Source organism: Gavia stellata, chromosome 25 (genome assembly GCF_030936135.1).
Source record: "Gavia stellata isolate bGavSte3 chromosome 25, bGavSte3.hap2, whole genome shotgun sequence".
NCBI lineage: Eukaryota > Metazoa > Chordata > Aves > Gaviiformes > Gaviidae > Gavia > Gavia stellata.
In genome coordinates this window covers 7,201,420-7,222,741 of record NC_082618.1, presented here as the reverse complement: position 1 = coordinate 7,222,741, position 21,322 = coordinate 7,201,420, and the positions used below count along the sequence as shown (strand labels likewise).

At 67.6% G+C, this 21,322-nt stretch overlaps 2 protein-coding genes across 2 annotated transcripts in view; one reads left to right on the top strand and one right to left on the bottom strand.

The window, feature by feature from the left end:
* The window catches only part of SMG6 (SMG6 nonsense mediated mRNA decay factor), a 114,529-nt gene extending 108,924 nt beyond the window's left edge, over nucleotides 1-5,605 (top strand). Inside the window, exons 17-19 of the mRNA XM_059829166.1 lie at nucleotides 1,768-1,979; nucleotides 2,288-2,369; nucleotides 4,035-5,605. Coding sequence (XP_059685149.1) covers nucleotides 1,768-1,979; nucleotides 2,288-2,369; nucleotides 4,035-4,165 — 425 coding nt within the window. The 3' untranslated portion in view covers nucleotides 4,166-5,605. The remainder of the gene's footprint in view (nucleotides 1-1,767; nucleotides 1,980-2,287; nucleotides 2,370-4,034) is intronic.
* A 2,626-nt stretch (nucleotides 5,606-8,231) lies between these two features.
* Nucleotides 8,232-11,246, bottom strand: HIC1 (HIC ZBTB transcriptional repressor 1). Its single transcript, XM_059829354.1, has 2 exons — nucleotides 10,969-11,246; nucleotides 8,232-10,206 (listed from the first exon to the last, which is right to left on the bottom strand). Exons 1-2 carry the CDS (start codon nucleotides 11,018-11,020, stop codon nucleotides 8,264-8,266), a joined length of 1,995 nt encoding a protein of 664 aa, XP_059685337.1. The 5' UTR covers nucleotides 11,021-11,246; the 3' UTR covers nucleotides 8,232-8,263.
* Between the last annotated feature and the right edge of the window lie 10,076 nt (nucleotides 11,247-21,322).

The window sequence follows — 21,322 nt, the reverse complement described above, 5'->3', positions numbered from 1 at the left end:
TGCTGGGGTCAGAGGCCTTGGTGCTGTGCCCCATCGCCGGACCGGAGACACACGCGGTGCCCTTTCCCTGGCACGGGGCACTCCGCCCCGCTCTTCCCGGAGATGCAGCAAGGGGTTAAGCGCGCGGCTTCGCGTTGGGTTTGTTTCTCTTGCTCTTTAACCTGCTCCGTGCTCCTTGAGGCTGACCCCGCCATGGAGAAGCCAGGCCTGGTGCAGAAGCACAAACAAGCCTCCCCTTTGAAGCCTGTTTAGCTTGGAAGCAGGAAGGCGGATTTCGGGAGGGAATACCAGCTTTTCCTGTTTGATGTTCCGTTCTTGCACGGCTCCCCCCACCCCGGGCCCAGCCGTGCATTGTGTGGAAATGGCAGCATCAGGTCGGTAGCAAGAAGAGTCGCAGGCCAAGGAAGAGCAAAGCAGCTCCATACAGCTTTAATTTGAATACCCAGACAGTGAGTGCCAGTCTCACCATGGAACAGAGCGATCACGCAGGCTCCCCGGGCAGTGATTCACAGCACTGGGGAGAGGCCTCAGACCCCGAGCTCTCTCCCCGAACCCCCAAGGAATGCATAGTTCCCACTTGAACTCAGGACTTGGCTCCAGGCTCGGAAACAATCTTCAGAAATGAAGCCATGGCTAAAACACACACTGTGCGCACAGAGGCTCCCTCGCGCACACGTGCACACCAGCTCTCTCGCGCGCCCGGCCTCGCGCACACGCAGCCCTGTGCACGATCGCAGGCAAGGATTCTCGTGCGCACATCTGGCTGCATGCTTGTGTACCCGGCCTCACCGCTAGCCGCCTCGGCGGCATCTCGCTCGCACACATGCGCTCGCTCTGCGACGGAGCGGCTCTTCCAGCAGCCTTGGCGCCAGAGGGTGGGTCCCTCCTGGAGCTCTGTTGGGGTCCCTCGGGCTTCTGCTGGGCTCAGGGGGCTGGAGCGGCTGGGGTTCCAGGCGCTTGGCAGCGGTACAGGAGGTTCTAAGGCTTGACGGGCTCCAGTTAAGGCGAACGGGCTGGGAATGCGCCTGATCCCAGGCTCAGGCTCGTCTCAAGCAGCATGTGTCAGGACAGATGTGCAAACCCAGATGGGTGAGGTGTTGGAGAGAGCGTGTCCCCTGCCAGGAGCCTGGGACGGTGGCTTCAGGTGGGGAAAATAGGGCCAGGACTTGCACAGGAAACAGTGCTGGAGTGGGAACTGCCTGCTCCCACGCATGACCCTGTTCCCACGTGCAGCCCTGCGACAGGAGGGCAGCAGCTTTCCGTGTCTGAAAGCAAGTACAGGGAGCCGAGAGGTGCAGAGCCAGGCAGTGCAGCGTGGGGCAGGATGCGTGGTGCTGCTGGCCATCGCCGTGCTCGGAGGCGGAGGAGCAGGCTGCAGGAGACTCTGGTTTTCTGACACCCCTGGGCACACGTGGAGGTGCCATCGGTTGCGAGGCAGGAGCATGGGGTAGGGGGCACGGCGGTGGGCACAGCATTTCGCAGCACAGAGCGAGACGCCCTTAGGGAGCGTTACCCACGTGCTGCAGGGGCGAGGTGCCTGTGCTTTCGGGGCCAAGCCAGGTGACCCACAGAGGTGAAAGGCAGCAAAGCTTTTCCAGACCCGCAGCCAAGTCCAGGAGTGCAGGGACACTGCGGCAGCTGAACCCAGATTTCCTGAGCCAGCTCCCAGTGCCCCGGCCCCGAGGCCTTGGCAACTTGCGTGCTCCAGCAGCAGGTCACGGGAGCACCTTGTCCCATAGTAACTGTACCTCCTCTTCCTGTTTGAAGTGATAAACGAGCTGGACGGCCTGGCCAAGGGCCCGGAGATGGAGCACCGGGCCGCAGGCTATGCCCGCCAAGTGCAGGAGAGAGCCAGGAAGTCCATCGAGTTCCTGGAGGAGCGATTCGAGAGCCGGGACAACTGCTTGAGGGCTCTGACCAGCCGAGGCAACGAGCTGGAGTCCATCTCCTTCCGCAGCGAAGACACCACTGGCCAACAGGTAAGGCACATCCCGGCCCCAGGAGGACGGGACGCAGAGGTAGGTGATGCCAAGGGCTGGAGACTCTTCACCACCGCCTCCCTGGGGGGAAACCAGGGGCCCTGGGGTCTGCGAGCTCTGGGCAGGGGGTAGCTCTGGCTCCACCTTTGCAGGCGGCTGAGCAGGCTCCTGTGGGCTGCATGCGTTTCGGGTCCGAGCAGCCCTGCTCTTCACTGAGCTGTGGCAGCATCTCAAGGGCAGTGCAGAAATCAGGTGGTGGGGTTGCAGGTTTTTTTCCTGCCAGGGGTAACGTTGCCCTTTTCTTCCAGGGAAACAACGACGACCTGATTCTGTCCTGCTGCCTCCACTATTGCAATGACAAGGCCAAGGATTTCATGCCCTCCAACAAAGGTAGAACATCCTCACCTCCTCCTTGTCCCTTCTCTGTTGCATCCCACGGACCCTTCTCATTTCTCTTTCATGGCCCTTGGAGCCAATCCCTCCTGCATTTTGCCTCTTTCAACACCAAGGTGCCACCTCCTGCCTCCGGTCAGCCCCAGGCTGTGGCCCTCTCACCGCATTGCCAAATGCGCACCTCAGTGCGCTGGGGATGCCCCAGCCTGTGAGAAACCCACCGTAAATGTCCACGGAGCAGTTTCACAGTGCCAGCAGCGGTGACGAAGGGCCAGAACGAGCCTCCTCCCCACAAGCCCCAGTGCCTCCTGGCCAGGGCCCTTTTCCCTCCGGATGCCCAGTTGGCATCAGCCATGTGTGCTGGGACCAGACAGCCCCCAGGCTGTTGCCAGGGCAGTGGGGATGGGAATCGCATCAGCAGCTGCCCAAGAAATCAACCCGCATTTGTCAGTGCGAATTCTTAGCAGCTTAACTTGTCAGATTCACAGAGAAACCGTCACCAAATGTTTATGTGCAAATGATGCTGAATTTTGAAATCATGTGGATTATGGGGAATGGGGCCTGACAAGCTGACAGCCTCTGGTTTGTAACAAGGAGGCGCGTCACCAGTGCGGAGCAGAGGATGTTTATTGTTACACATTTCTTAAAGTGTCCGCACAAAACCTCCCGATCCCGCTTTCGGCAGCCTCCTGCCCCATCCCTGCCCTCCCGCCGAGCCCCCACTCCCCTTCCTCCCCGCATGGGCCGGCCAGGGCGCTCACCCCGCCATCCTCAGCCCCAACGCCGTGACCGTAGCCCGCGTTCCTGGCCACCCTCCCCTTCCCCTCGTCCTGCTGCTCCCCGCGCAGCCAATCTGGGCCCATGTTGGGCTCCCATAAACTCTGTTTTTTCCATTCCCGTCCTGGCTCGGAGGCACTGTGTTTCCTGTGCTCATAGGAACAGTACTCTGGTCACAGGACCCAGCTGCTTACACATACCCCATATGCTTCCCCTGCTTCGTACACACGTAAGCGTGGCTCCCACATCCCAGCCCGGCGCATTGCGTGCGGGGCAGCTCATCCATCTGGGGGCAAGATCCCTTCGGTTATTTCTCAGGCTTCAACTCTCTCTGGCTGTCTGAGCCCCAGCCAGAAACGCCTCGGTGTCAGTGGCGACTCCAAAAAGCTTCGCAAAAAAATAAGGGGTGGTTTTAGATCTTATAATGAGATCACCAGAATAATAGCACCAGCTTCCTGCTGGAGCCAGGGTCGCGGGCCGTCTTCCTGGCCTGGGTCAGGCGGAGGGACCTCCTCTTCCCTGCCTGCGGCATGGCGCATCACCCCATGCGGGCAGCAGGCAGCGCGGAGACCCTGGTGCTGCACACCAGCCTTCCCAGCCCCGGTGCTGCGGGCAGAGATCACAAATCGTCCCCCGGCCAGCACAGGGGGGGAGAAAGCGGCCTTTGAGATGAAGTGCTGTCTCCAAGCCGTGCTGAGAAGCCTTGGCAGGGAGCGGGGAGCTGGGAGCACTGCCGGGGTGCTGGGAGGCCCTGACATACCCGGGGCGCAGCACCCGAGGAGGGTGGGGGGGCACGGTGTGGGGACAGTGCGGTGTGGGATGGGGGCAAGAGCTGGGGCAGAGCAGGGAGGTCTGAGCTTCATGCCGCTCGCTCTCTCATTGCAGATGATCCCATCCGTTTGCTCAGGGAAGTGGTTTTGCTGACGGACGACCGGAACCTGCGAGTCAAAGCGTTGACCCGCAACGTGCCGGTGCGGGACATCCCCACCTTCCTGAAGTGGGCCCAGGAGGGCTGAGGGGGCTGAGCGGGGCTGACAGCCCCTGAGCGAGTCACGCAGCCTGTTAACAGTGGGAGACCGGCTTCAGCGGCAGCCCTCACCACGCGCCGCCACCGCCTTCCAGCCCACCACGAACAATAAACGCCACGTCTTCAACCCACCCCAGAATGGCCATGCTGCGAAGGGACCCTGCCTCCGAGGGCAGACCAGCTGGGAAGGTCATTGCTGTGGATGGTTCACGTGGAGGCTGGGCCGTTGAGGGTCTCACCAGCCTTTGGGCAGTGCCGGAGCGGAGCTGGCGAGCCCCGCTGGCTAGGGAAGCTTTGGGTGAGCCCGTGCTGGATCACCAGCCTTTTGCTTGGTTTGCTTGGTTGCAGAGAGCTCGAGTCACGAGTCGGTGGCTCTTCGGGTTTGTAGGCTGTGTAGGGCAGAGACCGGGGACACGCCAGCGCAGACTTTGGGATTGCTTAGTCTAGCTCGTGCGCCTCGGAGAGGCCCTGGACTTCAAGGGCAGGTTGCCTCCTGCCCCAGCCTGTTCGTCCTGCGTGGCCCAGGCAGCCCCAGGCCTCCGGCCCCTTCCCCACCCACACGGGGGGGCCGCTTGCGGAGGCGCTTGTTCTCTCCCTGGTGCAGGGTTTGCTCGTTGAGTTTAATTTCAGGCTTCAGTATAGGTTAGTTTTCAGGTGTGTGCCCCGCCTGCTTTGCTGAGGGGGAGGCTTTGAACACCCCCTGCTCCCCCCAGCTGCTTTCTGTCCTGCTCCCCTGCCCACCCCAGCCCTTACCTGCTCCCTCCCTCCTCCCCCAAACCGCTTAGTCCCACCCCGCTACCTTTCAACATGTTTTTGACCTAAGACTCAGCGTGAGGCTAACAAAACTCTCCAAGTCCCCAAGGACCCCAGGACCGGCTGTCCCACAGGTCCCGTGTGTCCTCACATTGCCACGGGCTCCTCTTGCATGTGGGATCCGGTTTTTGCCCGTGGCTGTGGGGCCGGGCAGGGCTGGAGTCAGCCAGGGCAGCGCCCAGCCCCTTGTCACTTGCCCACCTGGGAGCGTCCCCTCTCGAGTTGCCCCTTTGCCGTGGAGGGAGCTGTGAAGGGATCCCCACTGCCTCGTCACTGGGTCATACCGCACCGGGAGCCGGTGCAGGGTTGGGGTGTTGTTGAGCTCCCACACACACAACGTTGTCCCATCCCCAAGTGTCCCGTCCCCAGCCCAGTTACATGCCAGATACAGAAGCTAAGAGGGAGCATTAACCCGTGAACCGGAGCCCCTGGAGCTCTGTCAAGTCCCAGTCCCATGAGCAGAGGGTGGGAGTGACCCCGAGGCCGTCCCCGGTCCCCACTGGGGCACCACGGCCGTGGGAGGGAAGCGTCAAAGGTGGCAGAGGAAGCAGTAGGACGGAGCCCAGCATTTTCCTTTCCTGTGTGGGTGGCTCGGACCCGGTGTCTCTGTCAGGAAGCCCAGTGTTACTCCTGTGCTGGCCACCCGGCCTCGCGGCGAGGGCCAACATCGGGGCTGAAGCCTCAGCAGCGCCCAGCCGCGGTGGGGCTGCGCAGCACAGCAACGGAGATGAGCCAGGGTTGTGCTCACTAACCAGTGTCGTACAAGTGTCCCAGCCCTGGGGCACCATGGAGGGCCGCTGCCGGCGAAGGAGGGTCTGTGCTGCAGAGACTTTGGGGTGCCCACGCCTGCTGCGGGGTGCACAGAGCCATCACCGCGACTGAGCCCACCTGGGGCCATGGCACACGCAGCACCCACACCCCGGTTCGGTGCCCACAGCCGCATGCAGCGCTGCGCTGCCTGTAAGCAGCACATAGACTTTGCCTTCTCCATGCTGGCTGTGTTTAAATGTTTGTTTTCTAACGGAGCTGCCCCAGGGCTGCTTTACAAGGTCTTTCCCGGGGTACTACCACCTTGAAGGGACCAGCGGCTCTGCCAGGTGCCGACCCCTCGTGCCGTGCCATGGGCTCAGCCGTGGGGCAGAGGTTTTGCTGCCACCAGACCAGCTGGGATAACGGTGAGCGGAGCGAGGGCTCACTGGCTTGAGCGCCCCGTGCCTGGGGCTATCCGTGGTGCGCTGCTGCCCCGAGCCCCTGCAGGGAGCCCACGTTCGGGCTATTTTGTTAAGATGGTTTTAATAATTTTTAGTATTAAAGACTTGTCTGTGCAGCGTGTTGTTTCATTTGCCATCGGTGGGCGAGTCGCTGTCGACGTTGGGGCAGGGTTGGGCACCGGGGAGGGAGGGCAGCGGGACGCGTTTGTGCTCGCAAAGACAACAGCAGCTCTGTCCCACCTGCAGCGGCTGCCGCCTCCCCAACCGAGGGGGCTCCGGGCAAACCAGATGCACAGCGAAGCCCCTCTACAGCTCCGCACTCACCGGCCCCCCCGGGTGCAGCCTGCGCTCCCCGGGGTCACCCCCCAGCCCCACTCAGCACCGACCCCGCACCAACCAGGCCCGCCCCAGAGAAGGACGCGAGGCCACGCAAGTTAATGTCACTTTATTGCTCATTCGGTTTCGACTATAGAAAAAAAAAAAGGGCAAGGAGCCCGTGTACAAATCGGACGTGATACAGAGGGGGCCGGTGGCCCCGCTGGGCGCTGCCAGCTGTGCTTTGGGTGCTGCCGCCGCTCGCCCCACGGCAGCTCCAGAGGGACGCCGCCGGCCCTGGGGAGCCCCGGGGGGACCCTGGCAGCCCCGAGAGGGTGAGGGGGGCACCTGGGCGGGAGCGGCCAGCTCAGGCTAAGGCACAGTGGCTGCGAGGCCGGGGACAGTCGCTGCTGGCGGCCACCCCGGGGCCTCGTGTGCAAAGGAGAGGAGGGGGCTCGGGGAGGGGAGAAGCTTCACATTCGCCCCAGGCAGTGGGGTCAGGGCACGGGCTGGGGGGGTCCAGGCTGGGGGGGGCTTTGCCCACACCGAGCAGAAGGCAGGAGAGGGGGTGCGGTGGTGGCAGGGGGTGACCCGCGGGGGGTCACCGCAGCCCAGCCTGGGGCAGCCCCCCACCTCCCTCGGCTCTCCCCCCCCCGGCCCCCTCCCACAGCCCCTGCCCACCTCCCCGTAGCTGACAAACCAGACCGCTTTGTCTTTGTCATGAACTCCCCGGCCCGGCCCGGCCGCACTGGGGACGGGCATCTTTGGCAAAAAAAAAATAAAAAATAAAAAAAATCGAGGCAAGTGGCCGCCCGAGGGCGAAACCGCCGGGTCCCTGGGCTCCCCAGGGCCCCCCGGGCATCCCTGATGGCGAGGCGCCTGCTGGGGCAGGGCCCAGGGGCTCAGTCTGTGACAGGCCCTGCCCCACCTCCCAAAAACGCGGGGTGCCGGCGGCCGAGCCACCGGGTTCGGGCCAGGAGGTCAGTGCTTGCTCCAGGTCGAGGAGCGTCGCGATTCCCTGGCCCTCCCGGCACAGACCCGACCGCCGTCCCCTCACCCTGCGCCGGCTGCTCAGACCCCACCGTCCCCCTCCGTCAGTCTGTCCCCGAGCTCCCGGCATGGCCCCGGGGGGGTTTGGCCGGCACACACCCCCCAGCCCCGGCACAGCCACGCTCGCCACTCCCGGTCAGGACGGCTGCCGGCAGCTCGGAGGCGTCACTCCGGCCGCCATGGATGAACTACTCACGGGCCCACGGCGGTCGAGGCGGCACAGTCCGGGTCCCGTTGCGGCAAAGCCATGCGCCGGTGGGTCCCGCCGTGGGGCCGGGGCGACACGGGCAGCTGCCGAGGGCGTCCCCTCGTCCGGAGGGCAGTGCCGGGGACAGCCCTGAGGTAAGGAGCGGGCTCATGTCCTCCAAAGCCTCGGGGTGCAGCCCGGCCTCACAGCTTGTGCTTCGCTCCCGCCCCGGTGCTGGGGGCCCAGCAGCCCCCCACAGCAAGGGGGGGCCACGCCACGAGGTCAGTCCCTGAATTATCAGCTTCTCCCGGGCAAGCCGGGGCGCTCGTCGCGGGACGCGCCGTCCAGCCGTCCCGGGGCAGCTCTCATGGGACCTTCCGCTACGAGCGAGTTCTCCAGGGCCGTCGGCAGCGCCGAGGGATGAGCACCCACTGCCTCTCGCCCCCCCCAGCTCCACGCGGGGCAGCGAGGGGAGCCCAGTGGCCCCCCCCACCCCCCGGCTGGGCCGGCGCTAGGGAGGCGAGTATCGCTCTATGGTCCGGGCAGCCTCGGCGTGGAGGTGCGGAGCCTGTGCCAGCACCTCGGCCGCCTTGTCCTGGCTCAGCCCCAGGTGCTCGGCCGTGAACTTGGCCAGCGGGTAGAGGCTCTCCATGGCCTTGGGGTCGCTGAGGAAGTGCGAGGTGTGGGAGAGCAGCTCGGCCGCTTTCTCCTGCTTGAGCCCCAGCTGGTCGGCGGTGAGGCGGGCCATGGCGTAGACGCTGTCGGGGAAGTCCAGCTTGGCTTTGCCGTCGGGGCCGGCCGCGTGCATCTTCATGTGGCTGATGAGGTTGCGCTGCTGGGCGAACTTCCCGCCGCACACCTGGCATTCGTAGGGCTTCTCGCCCGAGTGGATGCGCATGTGCTCAGTCAGGCGGTACTGGCGGGTGAAACGCATCCCGCAGGCGTCGCAGGCGAAGGGCTTGAGGCCGAGGTGGCTGCGCATGTGGCGGGTCATGGTGCCGCGTTGCGTGAACTTCTTGCCGCAGATGGTGCAGGGGTAGGGGCGCGTCAGCCAGTGCGTCTTCTCGTGCTGCCGCAGCGTGGCCGGGTCCTTGTAGGACTTGTCGCAGGAGGAGCAGCGGTAGGGCCGCAGGATGTCACCCAGCCCTGGGCCACCCTTGTCCAGGAAGGGCACGGCCTGCTCGGCCGCTGCCTTGTGATAGAGCTCCTCTTCGTTGTGGGCCTCCACATGGGCGTTAAGCTGCTCGGAGCTGGGGAAGCCCTTGCCACAGGGGATGCAGACGTATAGGTTGTCACCCAGGCTCTCCGGCTCATAGCCCAGGTGGTTGCAGTAGCGGTCCAGCGCGTCGCCGGGCGAGGGGCCCTCGCTGCTGCCCGTCTCCTCGCTCGTGCTGTTATCGGGCTCCAGGTCGTTGCTCTCCACGCTGGGGTAGCGGGGCTGCGGCGCCGCAGGCGGCGACTCGGCCTTTTCCTCCCGGTCCAGCTCCTTCTCCGCCTCCCCCTCGTCCAGGTAGGGGCCCAGGGGCTCGTGCTTCATCCAGCGGTACATCAGATCGCGCCCGTCGACACGGGGCAGCGGGGGCTCGGCGCAGGGCGGCGTGCTGCGGAAGGGGTCGGGGGCGTGGGGGTGCCCCCCCGGCTCCCCACCGGGCGGTGAGTCCTTGTAGGCGGCGTGGCCGGCCAGGAGGCCGGCGCTGACCGGGGGGCTGTCGTGCCGCGGGGGCAGCGAGGGCTCGCGGGGCTCGCCAGGCAGCAGGCGGTCGGTGGGCAGGAGCTGGGTGGAGGGGCCGGTGGGGCTCTTCTTGGAGAGGTCGAGGCCGCAGGGCGGCGAGCAGTGGCGCTCGGGCGGGCACAGCCCGTGGGGGTGCAGCGGGGCGCCCTGGGCGGCCGAGGCGTACAGCTCCCCGCACTGCGTGTTGAGCGGCGCCGCCGGCTCCACAGGCGGCAGGTCCACGGGCCGCGGCGTCCCCGAGTAGCAGGCCTGGATGACCGGGGTGGCGGCGCGCAGCCCCCGGCCCAGCTTGTAGGGCGCGTAGCCCCCGCGCAGGTGGCAGTACTTGCCACTGCGTTTCAGCTTCTTCTTGCAAAGGGCCACCAAGCCGGGGATCTGGAGGTAGCTGGCGGCGGCCAGCACGGCGCCCAGGCTCTGCTCGCCGCCCGGCTCGCACTCGGCCAGGCGGCCGGTGTAGATGAAGTCGAGGATGAGGCGAAAGATGCCGGGGCTCACCATCTCGTGGTCCAGGTTGAGCAGGTTGTCGTGCACCACCAGCGACTTGAGGTAGGCGCTGCTGGCCGCCAGGATGTTCTTGTGCGCGCGGAAGAGCGCGTTCTGCACCACGATGATCACGTCGCACAGGAAGCCCTTGGTGCGCTGCGTGTTCAGCTGCAGCAGCAGCTGCCGCGAGTGGCTCGGCACCTCCATGGCGTCCAGCATCCCGCTCCTCGCCCGCCGCCCTGCAACACACCGCCCCGTCAGCGGTGCAACCGGCCCCGGGCGCTCGGCCCTACGCGTGGTGGTGGGGGGGGGGGGGGCTCGACCCGCACGTCGGGGGGGGGCTCAACCCACGCGTGGGGTGGGTGTCGGGGCTCAGCCCCCAGCCCCGCACTCCACCGCGTCCCGGCCGCTCTGCACGGCCGCCTGGCCGGTGCCACCGCTTATATGGGGGCTCGCTTCTCGGCGGGCCGGGGGGGGCGGGAGGGGGGTGAAAACCCCCGGAGGCTTTTGGAGAAAGTGACATCACCCGCCGCCGCCGCCAGCGCCGCGCCCCGGCCCCGCCAGCGCCCCGGCACCCCCGCGCCCACCTGCCGGAGGAAAGCGGGGCAGGAGGGGGGGGGGGGGGGAACCGGGCCGGTGCCCCCCACCCGTCCGCCCCCCCGGGGCCGCCGCCCGCCGTTACCTGCGCAGCGCCACTGCCCCGGCTCCCCGCGGTGCTTCCCCGGCTCTTATGCGCCCCGGTCCCGGGAGGCGGCCGGCCGTGCCCTCCCGGGAGCCCCCCGCCCCCCCGTTTCCTCTCCCCCCTACCCGCCCCCCGCGAGGTGAGAGGGGGGACGGTCCTGGGATGGCGGGGGGGGGGGAGCGGGACCTCCCCCCCCCGCCCAGGTGGGTAAAGCCAAGCGCCCGCGGAGCTGCTTTTTGGGTTTTTTTCCCCCCCTATTTTTCATTTTTTTGGGGTGTCCGTCCCGTCGTTGTTGTTCCCCCCCCCCCCCCCGCTTTACCTGGGCGCCCGGTGGCCTCCGCCAACCAGCCGAGGTCTCGGTGAACTCTCATGGCTCAGCCCCGGGGGGGCCGCCGCCGGTTGCTGTTCCCCTCCACCCTCCTCCTCCTCTGCTGCTGCTGCTCCTCCATACCCCGCGCTCCCGACCGGTCCGACGGAACGGGAGAAGGAGAAGGAGGAGGTGGTGGTGGTGGTGGTGGTGGTGGTGGTGGAAGAAGCAGCAGCAGCAGCGGTTCCTCGGGGTTCCCGACGCCGCCAGCTCGGAGGTGAAACCCGGGCTGCGAACTCCCCCTGACCCCGGCCTGAACTCCGAGCAGCGCCGCTGGCTGTTAAAGGGACGGCGGGAGGTTTTCCTCCTCCCATCCCCGGGCGGGGCACCGACAAGCCGGGCCCCCCCCCTCTCCCCTCCCCTCCCTCCCCATCCCGGTCTCCTCCTCCTTCTCCGAGCCCGCTTTCCCCTCTCCCGGTCTCCTCCCGCCCCGACCCCGCCGCCCCCTCGGGGGTCTCCATCCTCGGGACATCAGGTTTTGCCCGGAGCCACCGAGGCGGGGGGGGGGGGGCCGGGAGCCCCGGAGGGGCTCCCGGCCCCCCCCCCCCCGCCTCGGTGGCTCCGGGCAGAGGCTGCTGTCGTGTTCCCCCCCCCCCCGCCCCGGTACCGCTCGCAGGGCGCCATCTAGCGGCTCCCGGTGCGCTCCACCCCCGCCGGTTACCGGAGGCGGCTCCTCCCCGCGCAGGTGCGCGGTGGGACCCGACGGGGCGGGCGGTTGGGGAAGGGTAAAGTGGTTGGGGGGTGTGTGTGTGTGTCCTGTTAGGGACCGGCTGCTGTGTTTGCTGCCCCACTCGAGGGATGGGTGCTGATAGTCGTGGGGGGCGGCGGGTAGCACCCAATGGGTGGGAGAGCTGGAGTGGGTGCTATCAGCATAGGGTGCTTGGGGGGGGACCCTAATGGGTGCAGGTGATGTGGGGAAGGGTTTGGGGAGGGGGGGGGGAAGGCAGCCGGCCCTAATTTGCTGCTGGTGGGGGAGGGCAGAAAGGGGGGGGGGGGGTGTGCAGCCCTGGCGCCCAGATGTGCGGCGGCGGCGGCTCGGGGTGGGCCAGGGGCTTGCGGCGGTTTGGGAGGAGGAGGAGGAAGAGGATGGGGGGGGGAGGCAGCGCCACGTTTCCCCTCGCTTCATCCCTCCAGCCGCCCTCGAAAAGGCTGCTGGGCCGGGGATGCAGCCTGGGGTCCCCCCCCCCCCTTGGTGCAGGGGGAGCCGCCTCTCGCTTCGCACTTTCGCTTCTCCTTTCTCACGGCCGCAGCCTCTTGCACAACCTCCTCATATAGCGAAGCGGCGTTATGGGCACCTCCAGGCCAGATGCTAATCCTGGGGGGTCCCTCTGGCACCCCCCGACCTGAGCAGGGCACCCCAAGTATTGGCCATCCCTCCTGGCTGGGGCCACCCTGGATGCTCTTGGGGTTTCACCCCATAACGCTGGTCCCTTGGTGAGTGGGAGCCAGCGTGGGGTCCCGGGGGCTGGGAACAGTGGCCGGGACAGCGCTCTGGGACCCCCGCAGCACTGTCCCGGCCACCGTCCCCAGCCCCCAGGACAGGGTTTGACCAGCCCTGAATTTGGGAGAAAAGAGGATGGGTGCCGGCAAGGAGGGTGCATGGTGGCGGTAGTCGTGGCCGTCCCAGCTCAGCATCACTCGGCTGAAACTCATCCTCAGATTCCCATAGAATCTGGGGTGCCCCAGCTCACTATGGGGACACCCCCATGGGGACTGGGATGGGGTGGCACTGCCGGTGGGGACCCTGCGGTGGGCACATCCCAGGCACTGGCTCAGAAAGGGAGCATCATCCCTGCTCAGCAGGGAGCATCGGGATCCTGAGAGCGGGACACGGGTGACTCCTCGTTACAGAGCCGTGGTTTAATCCCAACTCCCCAGCCACTAATTCCACCACCCCCCCCCCTTTATTTTTTTTTTCCTCTTCAATTAACGGCTGGAAGTGTTTCAGGTTCTGGCAGCGAGCTCTGGACGTCGCTGTGAGCAATGGCTCCCGCGGGCTCCGTCCCGGTAATTTATGGGGCTGTGCTGTATAAATCACGGCAGCGAGCGGCTCCCAGACAGCTGCCTCCCCCGGGGCTGGCCGGGACCCCGGGCTGCCCCAGCTACCTGCTGAGTGACGCCGAGCCCGCAGGGCAGTGACCGAGGTGGGGGAATGGAAAAACCTTCACCTTTTCCACCCTTTTTTGCAGCTCCGCTCCCATTCCCAGCCTCTCGTGGGAGCAGAGGGATGGGTCGGTGCACACAGGGGGTTGGGGCAGGTGGAGGGGGGTTGGATCCACTAATATCCCCCCCCACACCTTCTGCCCTGCTCTGCCTTCTGGAGGGACCCTAAGGTGAGCCCCAGCCCCAGAAGGCCTGACCCGGTTTCTGCGGCCGCATCCTGCACCCAGAGAGCCCGAAACCTGCCCGGGACACCCCGGGGACCTCCGGCACATGCTCAGCCCCGAGGGACAGGGACGGCAGGGCTGCGGGGCCGCGGGCAGAGCCAGCGCCGACAAACGGGAGCGCGCAGGGAAAGGGGCATTTTCGCCTCAATGTGCTGAGCAGATTGGAACCAGCTCTGGTTAAGTCATTGGCTCTGTTGGGAGGTCTGAGTTGGAGCGTCTCCCGCCCGTGCCCCCTCCCCACGATCAATCAAAGTTGCAGCAAATTAGCCCAGATGCTGGGAGATTCGGTTCAAATCCAGCTGTGGTTTGGATCGCGTTCGCATGCCTGGCTTCATGTGGGACCTGGGCTTTTGGACAGGATACAGCCCCCCGGTCTCCGCAGGGCCCTGTTTCCCAGCGCAGCCTCTCCCCAAAGCCCACACACATGTCTTCGATTACGGCGCGTTGGCCAGCCGGGCCGCATCCGGCACCGCCAGGAGCCTCCAGCCCCCGCTGGCAGCTCGCACTTCATTTTCCCGGCGGTGCCGGGGTACAGCAGCTCGCCGTGCCCCGCCGCCACAACCCCTGAGCTTGCAGGGGGATGCACGTCCCCTCCGCTTGTGCTGGGCTGAGGCTGTGAAACTCATGACAGTGCTGAGCTGCTCTGGGCTGGGCACGAATTGGTGCCGCCCGCCTCCTGCCCTGCTCCCAGAGCCAGGCAGGGCTGTGGGGATGCCTGTGCTGAGCCCTGCCTGCTGCGAAGCGAGGCTGGGGGCAGCCACAGGACCCTGCCGGGTGCCCCTGGGGCGCCTGGTGCCCCCCAACGTGACGGGACCCCTGTGGGTTGGTGGGAAGGGCAGAGCCCCCCCCCAGCTGGGGTGGCTGGGCTGGGGGTGGCTGCTCCCTGCAGCACAGTCCATGGCTGCTGCTCTGCCTGGGGGCAGTGCTGGGGTGGGCGAGGGGACCCCTTCCTTGTGGGGTGATGCTCAGGCAGGTGGGAGTCCCTTCTCTGTGGAGTGATGATTGACGGGGCAATGGGACCCTTTCCTTGTGGGGTCATGCTGGGGTGTGGGGGGTGTCCTTTCTTGCAGGGTGATACTTGGTCAGACAAGGGCACCCATCCCTGCAAGGTGATATTTCATGGGGCAGTGGGACACTTTCTTGGGGCGGGGGGGATGCCTGATGGCGTGATGAGACCCCTTCCTTGTGGGGTGATGCTCAGGTGGCTGAAGGACCCTTTCCCACAGGGCAATGTTTCGTGGGGCAGTGGGACCCCTTCCTTGTGGGGTGATGTTCAGGTGTGTGAGGGACAGAATCACACAGAGGTTGAGGTTGGGAGGGACCTCAGGAGGTTAACATCCAACCCTCTGCTCAAGCAGGGCCACCCACAGCCGGTTGCCCAGGACCATGCCCAGATGGCTTTTGGATATCTCCAAGGACGGAGATCCCACCACCCCCCTGGGCAGCCTGTGCTCCCCTCGCAGTGAAGAAGTGTTTCCTGACGTTCAGAGAGAAGCCCCGTGGTTCAGTCTGTGCCCATTGCCCCTCGTCCTGGCACTGGGCACCACTGGGCAGAGCCTGACTCCATCCTCTCTGCACCCTCCCTCCAGGTATGTATGTACATTGATAAGGTCCCCTGAGCCTTCTCTTCTCCAGGCGGAGCCGTCCCAGCTCTCTCAGCCTCTCCTCATAGGAGAGATGCTCCAGTCCTTTCATCTTCTTAGTGGCCCTTCACTGGACTCTCTCCAGTATGTCCACATCTCTCTTGTACTGGGGAGCCCAGCACTCCAGGAGCGGCCCCCCCAGCGCTGAGCAGAGGGGAAGGGTCCCCTCCCTCACCCTGCTGGCAACGCTCCTCCTAACGCAGCCCAGGACACCGTTTGCCTCCTTTGCCCCAAGGGCACGTTGCTGGCTCGTGGTCAACTTGGTGTCCACCAGCAGCCCCAGGGCCTTTTCTGCCGAGCCGCTGTCCAGCCGGGCGGCCCCCGGGACACGCCGGTGCCTGGGGCTGTTCCATCCCAGGACCAGGGCTTTGCACTTCCCCTCGTTGAACTTCATGAGGTCCCTGCCAGCTGGAGGGAGCAATGGGACCCCTTCCTTGCGGGGTGATGCTCAGTCAGACCAGGGCACCCATCCCTGCAAGGTGATGTTTCATGGGGCAGTAGGACCCCTTCCTTGCAGGACAATGCTGAAATTGGGTGAGGAACACTTCCAGCGGGGTGATACTTGGGGTGAGGAAGGTGATGAGACCCCTTCTCTGTGGGGTGATGCTTCGTGGGGCAGGGAGACCCCCTTCATTGCGGGGTGATGCTCAGTCAGACAAGGGCACCCATCCCTGCAAGGTGATATTTCATGGGGCAATAGGACCCACTCCCCGCAGGTGACGCTCAGGCAGGAGAGGCGCCCATCCCTGTGGGGTGATGCTTGGTGGGGTGATAGGACCCTTTCCCTTCTGGGTGATGCTTCCTGGGGCAATGGGACCCCTTTCTTGTGGGGTGATGCCTGATGGGGTGATGGGACCCCTTCCTTTCTGGGCAATGCTTCATGGGACAGTAGGACCCCTTCCTTGTGGGACAATGCTCAAGTTGGGTGAGGAACACTTCCAGCAGGGTGATACTTGGGGCGAGGGAGGTGACAGAACCCCTTCTCTTTGGGATGATGCTTTGTGGGGCAGTGACATCCCTTCTCTGTGGGGTGATGCTTGGTGGGGTGATGGGACCCTTTTCTTGTGGGACAATGCTTCATGGGGCAGTGGGACCCCTTCCTTGTGGGGCAATTCTCAGTCAAACAAGGGCACCCATCCCTTAGAGGTGATGTTTCATGGGGCAATGGGACCACTTTCCTGTGGGGTGATGCTTGATGGAGCAATGGGACCCCTTCCCTTCAGGGTGATAGGAAGGCAGGTGAAGGCCCCATCCCTGCGGGGTGATGGGACCCCTTCCTTGTAGGGTGATGCTCAAACAAGGGGACCCATCCCTGCAAGGCGATGGTTCCTGAGGGAATGGGACCTGCTTTCTCCTGGGGTGACACCTGATGGGGCGATGGGACCCCTTTCCTTTCAGGTGACACTTGATGAGGGGCGATGGGACCTCCTCCTCGTGGGGCAACAACTCCTTCCATCCTCCTCATCGACCAAGCGCCTTCCCACCCACCCCAGCACCTTTGCAAACCCCACGGGTGACCTCCCCTCTCGCCACCCACAACAGTGGGCCCCCGCTACACGTGTGTCCCCCCCCCGCGACGGGGACACGGCTGCAGCCACTAGTGGAAAGCCCACGAGATGGCAGCAACGGGCCACGCTCCGGGATGCGACACCCCCCCCCCCCCCCTTCACCCCCCCACACCGCCCCCTCGGGGGTCGCTCCCCCCCATCCCACCCCGCCCCGGTCCCCCGACGCGCGGGGGACCGGGGCGGGGTGGGATGGGGGGGAGCGACCCCCGAGGGGGCGGCGGAGCTGCGCAGCCGGTTGCGGGTGGGCCGGCCCCGGTTGCTGACTAATCCCGGGGCTGAGTCACGGTTGCGGCGGGGAGCGCTGCGGCAGCCCCCCCCCCCCCCGCCAGCCCGTTCCCGAACCGGAGAGCCCCGACGGGGCGGGCGCCGGTCCTGCGTGGGAAAAAAAAGGGAGGGGGGGGACACCCCCATATCCCCCGTGTGGGGGGGTTAAGAAGTTGGGGGGGGGGGAGGATAGGGGGGTGGCAGCACCCTAAGGCGGGCAGTTGATGAAGGGGGGGCTGATGGGGGGGGCTCGTTCCCTGAACCCCTCTGCAGATATTTGGGGGTGTAAGTGAGGAATAGGGGGTTCGGGGGGGGGGGGGATGTTTGTGGCCTGGGGCCCCCATAGCAGCGTGCGGCCTTGCGCAGCGGCGGATGCTGGCGGGCGCGGATGCTGCTGTCAATGACAACGCCGCTGTTGCTGTGGCAACGGGTATGATGCTTCGCCAGAGCAGAGTGAGGTCAGAAGGCTCCAGCAGGAACGGGGTGGAGGGGGAATGGATGGATGCACAACAGGGGGAAAAGGATATCCCCCCCCCAACATCACCCCCCTGGACACGGCACTAGGCCCCATCTCGAGGGGGGGGGGGCTGGCACTTGGGATGGGGGGGCAAGGGGGCCAAAATTAATTCAGCCCCAAAGCCACAACCTGTCCGGCTCTGGGGCACCGATGGCTTTTGGGGGACCCGGCCAAGGCGGGAGCGGGAGCCAGGCCCCGCTGTGAGGCCGGAGGGGTCAGGGCAGCACGGTCCTGCAATGGGGTGCCCCCCCCCCGTACTCTAAACTCACTCCCCACCACCACTTCGTGCTGTCCCATGCTCCTGCAGGGCACTAGGCTGCACCCATGGGTGCTCGCGGCACCGGAGGGGTGGGGGGTCTTACTGGGGGCAGGCGGGAGGTGCTGCCCAGGATATGGCCGTGGGTGGGAGGTGCAGGTGGGCAGGGGGCACCCCCAGGCTGGTACCCATGTGTGGGCACCCCCGGGGCCCTGTGCAACCCCTGCCTGTGATGGGGGGGCTTAGGCAGCCCCACATCGCCAGCCCCACGGTGACGCTGCGATGCCACGCACTGGGCCCAGTGGGGTGGTTGGGTGGGGGGAGATGGGTGCCCCCAGCCCCTGTGGGTGCCCCGGCCGGACACCTCGGTGCTGGGGCGGGGGGTGCCCCACGCCGCAGCCCTGGGGGTCACAGGGCCCCTCTGCTCGTGCCTCGGTGGGTGCAGGGCCCCGGGGGGGGAGGAGGGACTCTGGGTGCTGGGTGCTGCTCCTCTGCGCACCTCGAGGAGCCGGGGATGAGGGGGACCGGGGGGGGCCGGGGGGGGCCGGGGTCCCGGTGCAGCCCGGACCCCCTGCCCGACTCTGGGCCGCTGTCCTCCCCCCGCGCCGATATAAATAGTAGCGTCTTCCCGTTCCCTAAATTTCCTCGCTGACGTAGCGCTCACGTCATTGTGTAGGTTGATGCTTTTCTATGAATGAGCCGAGATCCCCGTTACTACGAGCCCGATCCTATAAAAGCCCCGCGCGCTGCGGACAGCGCAGCACCGCCACCGGCGCCGTCCCCCGCCGGGAGCCGCGGGGCCCCGGGACCGGGCAGGGAGGCGCCGGGGCCCGCAGGAGGTAAGGCACCGGCAGGGCTGGCCCCCAGGTAAGCGGGGAGGGAGCCCGGGGCGGGGGCGGGAGGGGGCAGCGGAGCCCCGCGGCACCGGGCGCTGCACCTGCCCGCCCCGGGGGGGGAGTGCGGACGAACCGGGGGACCGGAGCGGTGGGGGGGGGGGGGCTCTGCGGCGGGCGGGGGCGGCGCGGTGCCGCCTGGCGCAGCCCCACGTGCGGGGCCGGGACGCGGCGCCGGCGGGGGCGGTGCGCGGGGGGCGGGCGCTGTGCGCGGAGCCGCCCCGGGGGGGGCGCACGGCGGGGCCCGACCGCCCGCACCTTGCGGGGGTTGGGGGGGGCGGGGAGAGGCGAGGAAGCGCATCCATGCCCCCCCCCCCCCCCCCCCGCCCCGCTGCGGGTGTCACCGGCGCCCGCTGTCCCCCGCTCCGAGCCTCTCCGGACCCATCCCCGACGGGACCCCCCCAGCCCCATCCCGCGGTGCCGCCGTGCCCAGCATCCCCCCCAACCACCACCCCCCCTCGGGTTCCCCCGCACCCCGGTGCCCGCCGCCCGCGTGCTGCCAGCGGGGGTCGATCGCCTTCACCCCGCTGCTGCCCCCCCGGGGCGTCGGAGGAGCGCGGAGACCCCGTCGAGGAGAGCCCGAGTCAGCGCGTCGGCACCTTGGCTCTAGACTGCTTACTGCTGCGTAGGGACAGGACAGTAACAGTCTACAGTCATGGCTACTGAAGCATGACCCACCGCCGGCACCGGCACCGGCCCCGCCACCGGCCCCGCCACCGGCCCCGGCCCCGCCGCAGCGCCGGGGAGGGGGGGGGCGCGGGAGCTGTCCGTGGTGCTGAGCCGTCGGGGAGCGCTCCCCGCCCGGGGGGGGGGGGGGGCGTGGCGTGGCGGGGGGGGGGTGTCCCGGTGTCCGCCTGACCCCACTCTCTCTTTCCCCCCCCCGCAGACACTGAGCCCCCCACGGCGGACGCCCCCCCCCCCTTCCCGCGGCAGCCCAGGTAGGGGGTCCCCCCCGGTGGGGCGGACACGCGTGGGAGGGCGGGGGGCGGGAAGCGGGGGGAGGATGACACCGACACACCCCCCCCCCAGCATCGGTAGCCCCCCCCCCCCCCGCCCCGCGCCGCGGCTGGGGGTCGGGCGCGCTCGCTGCGGTGGCGGGGCCGCCTCCTCGCCGTCGCCAAGGCACCGGCTGCCCCCCCCCCGTACCCCCCCCCCCCCGACGCCGCCCGGGCGACCGTGGCTTTAGATTGTTACTGTGCCGCTGGGGGGGTAACAGTCTACAGCCATGGTCGCCGGGCCCGGCGCACTCGCACCGCGGGCAGCACCGGCCCCCACCCACCCCGCGGGGGTACCGGAGGCGGCGGAGGAGGGGGCGGGCGGGGGTCCCGTCGGGGGCGGCCCGCCTCCCGGGGCAGTAGGAGCTCACATGCAGGGTGCAGCTCGCCGCACATCAACTCTTACTGTTCGGGGGGGCGGGCGCCGAGCGGCTCCTCCTGGGGCAGCGGGAACGGCGGGGACCCTGCCCCTTGACCCCCCCATCCTGCCCCCCGCCCCGCAGCCCCTCACCTGCCCTCCCGGCGGGGCCCCGGGGCCGCTCGGGGGCTGCCCCCGCCGGGCTCGTCCCGCCGCATCTGGAAGAGGCTCCCGCAGCGCGTCGGCAGCCGCGGTCCCGTCCCCCCCCGTCCCCGTCCCCGCCCCGCCGCCGGTGTGCGCGGTGGGGCGGCGGGGCCCGGGGGGGGGCAGCGGCCCGTTCTCGGGAGCGGAGCGGTGCCCGGCGGCGGGGCTGGCGTGGCGGGGACTGAGCGCGGCCCGACGGGACGGGACGGGACGGGACGGGGCGGGCGGCGGCCGGGGGCGGTCGCAGGTTGCACAACCCGCCCGGCGCGGCCAGGAGATTCCTGAGCGGCGAAGTCAGAGCGGCCCGGCCTGCCCCGACACCGGGCACCGGGCCCTCGGCAGCCGGCGGCGACCGGTGCCGGCCGGGCAGGGCCCCTCGCAGGGGGCACCGGGGACCCAAAGCCCCGGAGACGGGGGGGGCTGGAAGGGGTGCAGTGACCGCGGAGACCCCGGGGGGGTGGGGGTGCCTAATCCCATGGGGATGAGGGGGGACAGGCTTGGGCAGGGTGAGGGTGGCAGCAGCGGGACAGGGACGCAGCCCCTGAAAAAGGACCTGCAGCCTCAGGGGGGGCTGTAGCCCCGGCCCCCACTGGGTACCACCCGAACCCGGGTAGGGGCTGTGTCAGGCCGGGCCCTCTGCCCACGCTCCCCCTCTCCAGGTCAGAGCAGCCCCCTTAGGAGCACCCACCCACTGGGGGCCCGCACAGGCACGGCCACTGCCAGGTCCCCAGGGGCCAGCGGGGCCGCGGTGCTGCAGAGCAGCTGTGGGCAGGGGGATATCGCAGGCACCAGGTCTCCATCGCGTGCTGCCCCGTCTCCTGCCGGTGCCCTTTGCTGCCCGCTCCCGCTTTTCCCCATCGCTGCCGCTGGCGACGGGCCATGCGCCACACGCCTCCAGGAAGGGGATTTTTGGGCAGTCCCGCCAGCGCGCAGGTAAAGCCGCAGCTACGTTCGGCACACTGCACTGCAGCTGTGCTGCCAAGGTGCCGCTGGCCACAAAACCCACCCTCCATCCCCTGGAAAATCCTCCTTGCTCGTGCCCAGGGTGGGCAGCAGCAACAGCATGGGAGCAAGGTCCAGGCCACAGCAGCATCTGGATCCCCTCCAGGGCATCCCCGGGTGAGGGGACACATCCCGCGGGTTTCACCATGCTGACTCGGACTCCATGCTCTGGCCCCGGGAAGGCTCCGGCTGTTGTTGTTTTGAAGGCCAAGTCTCTGC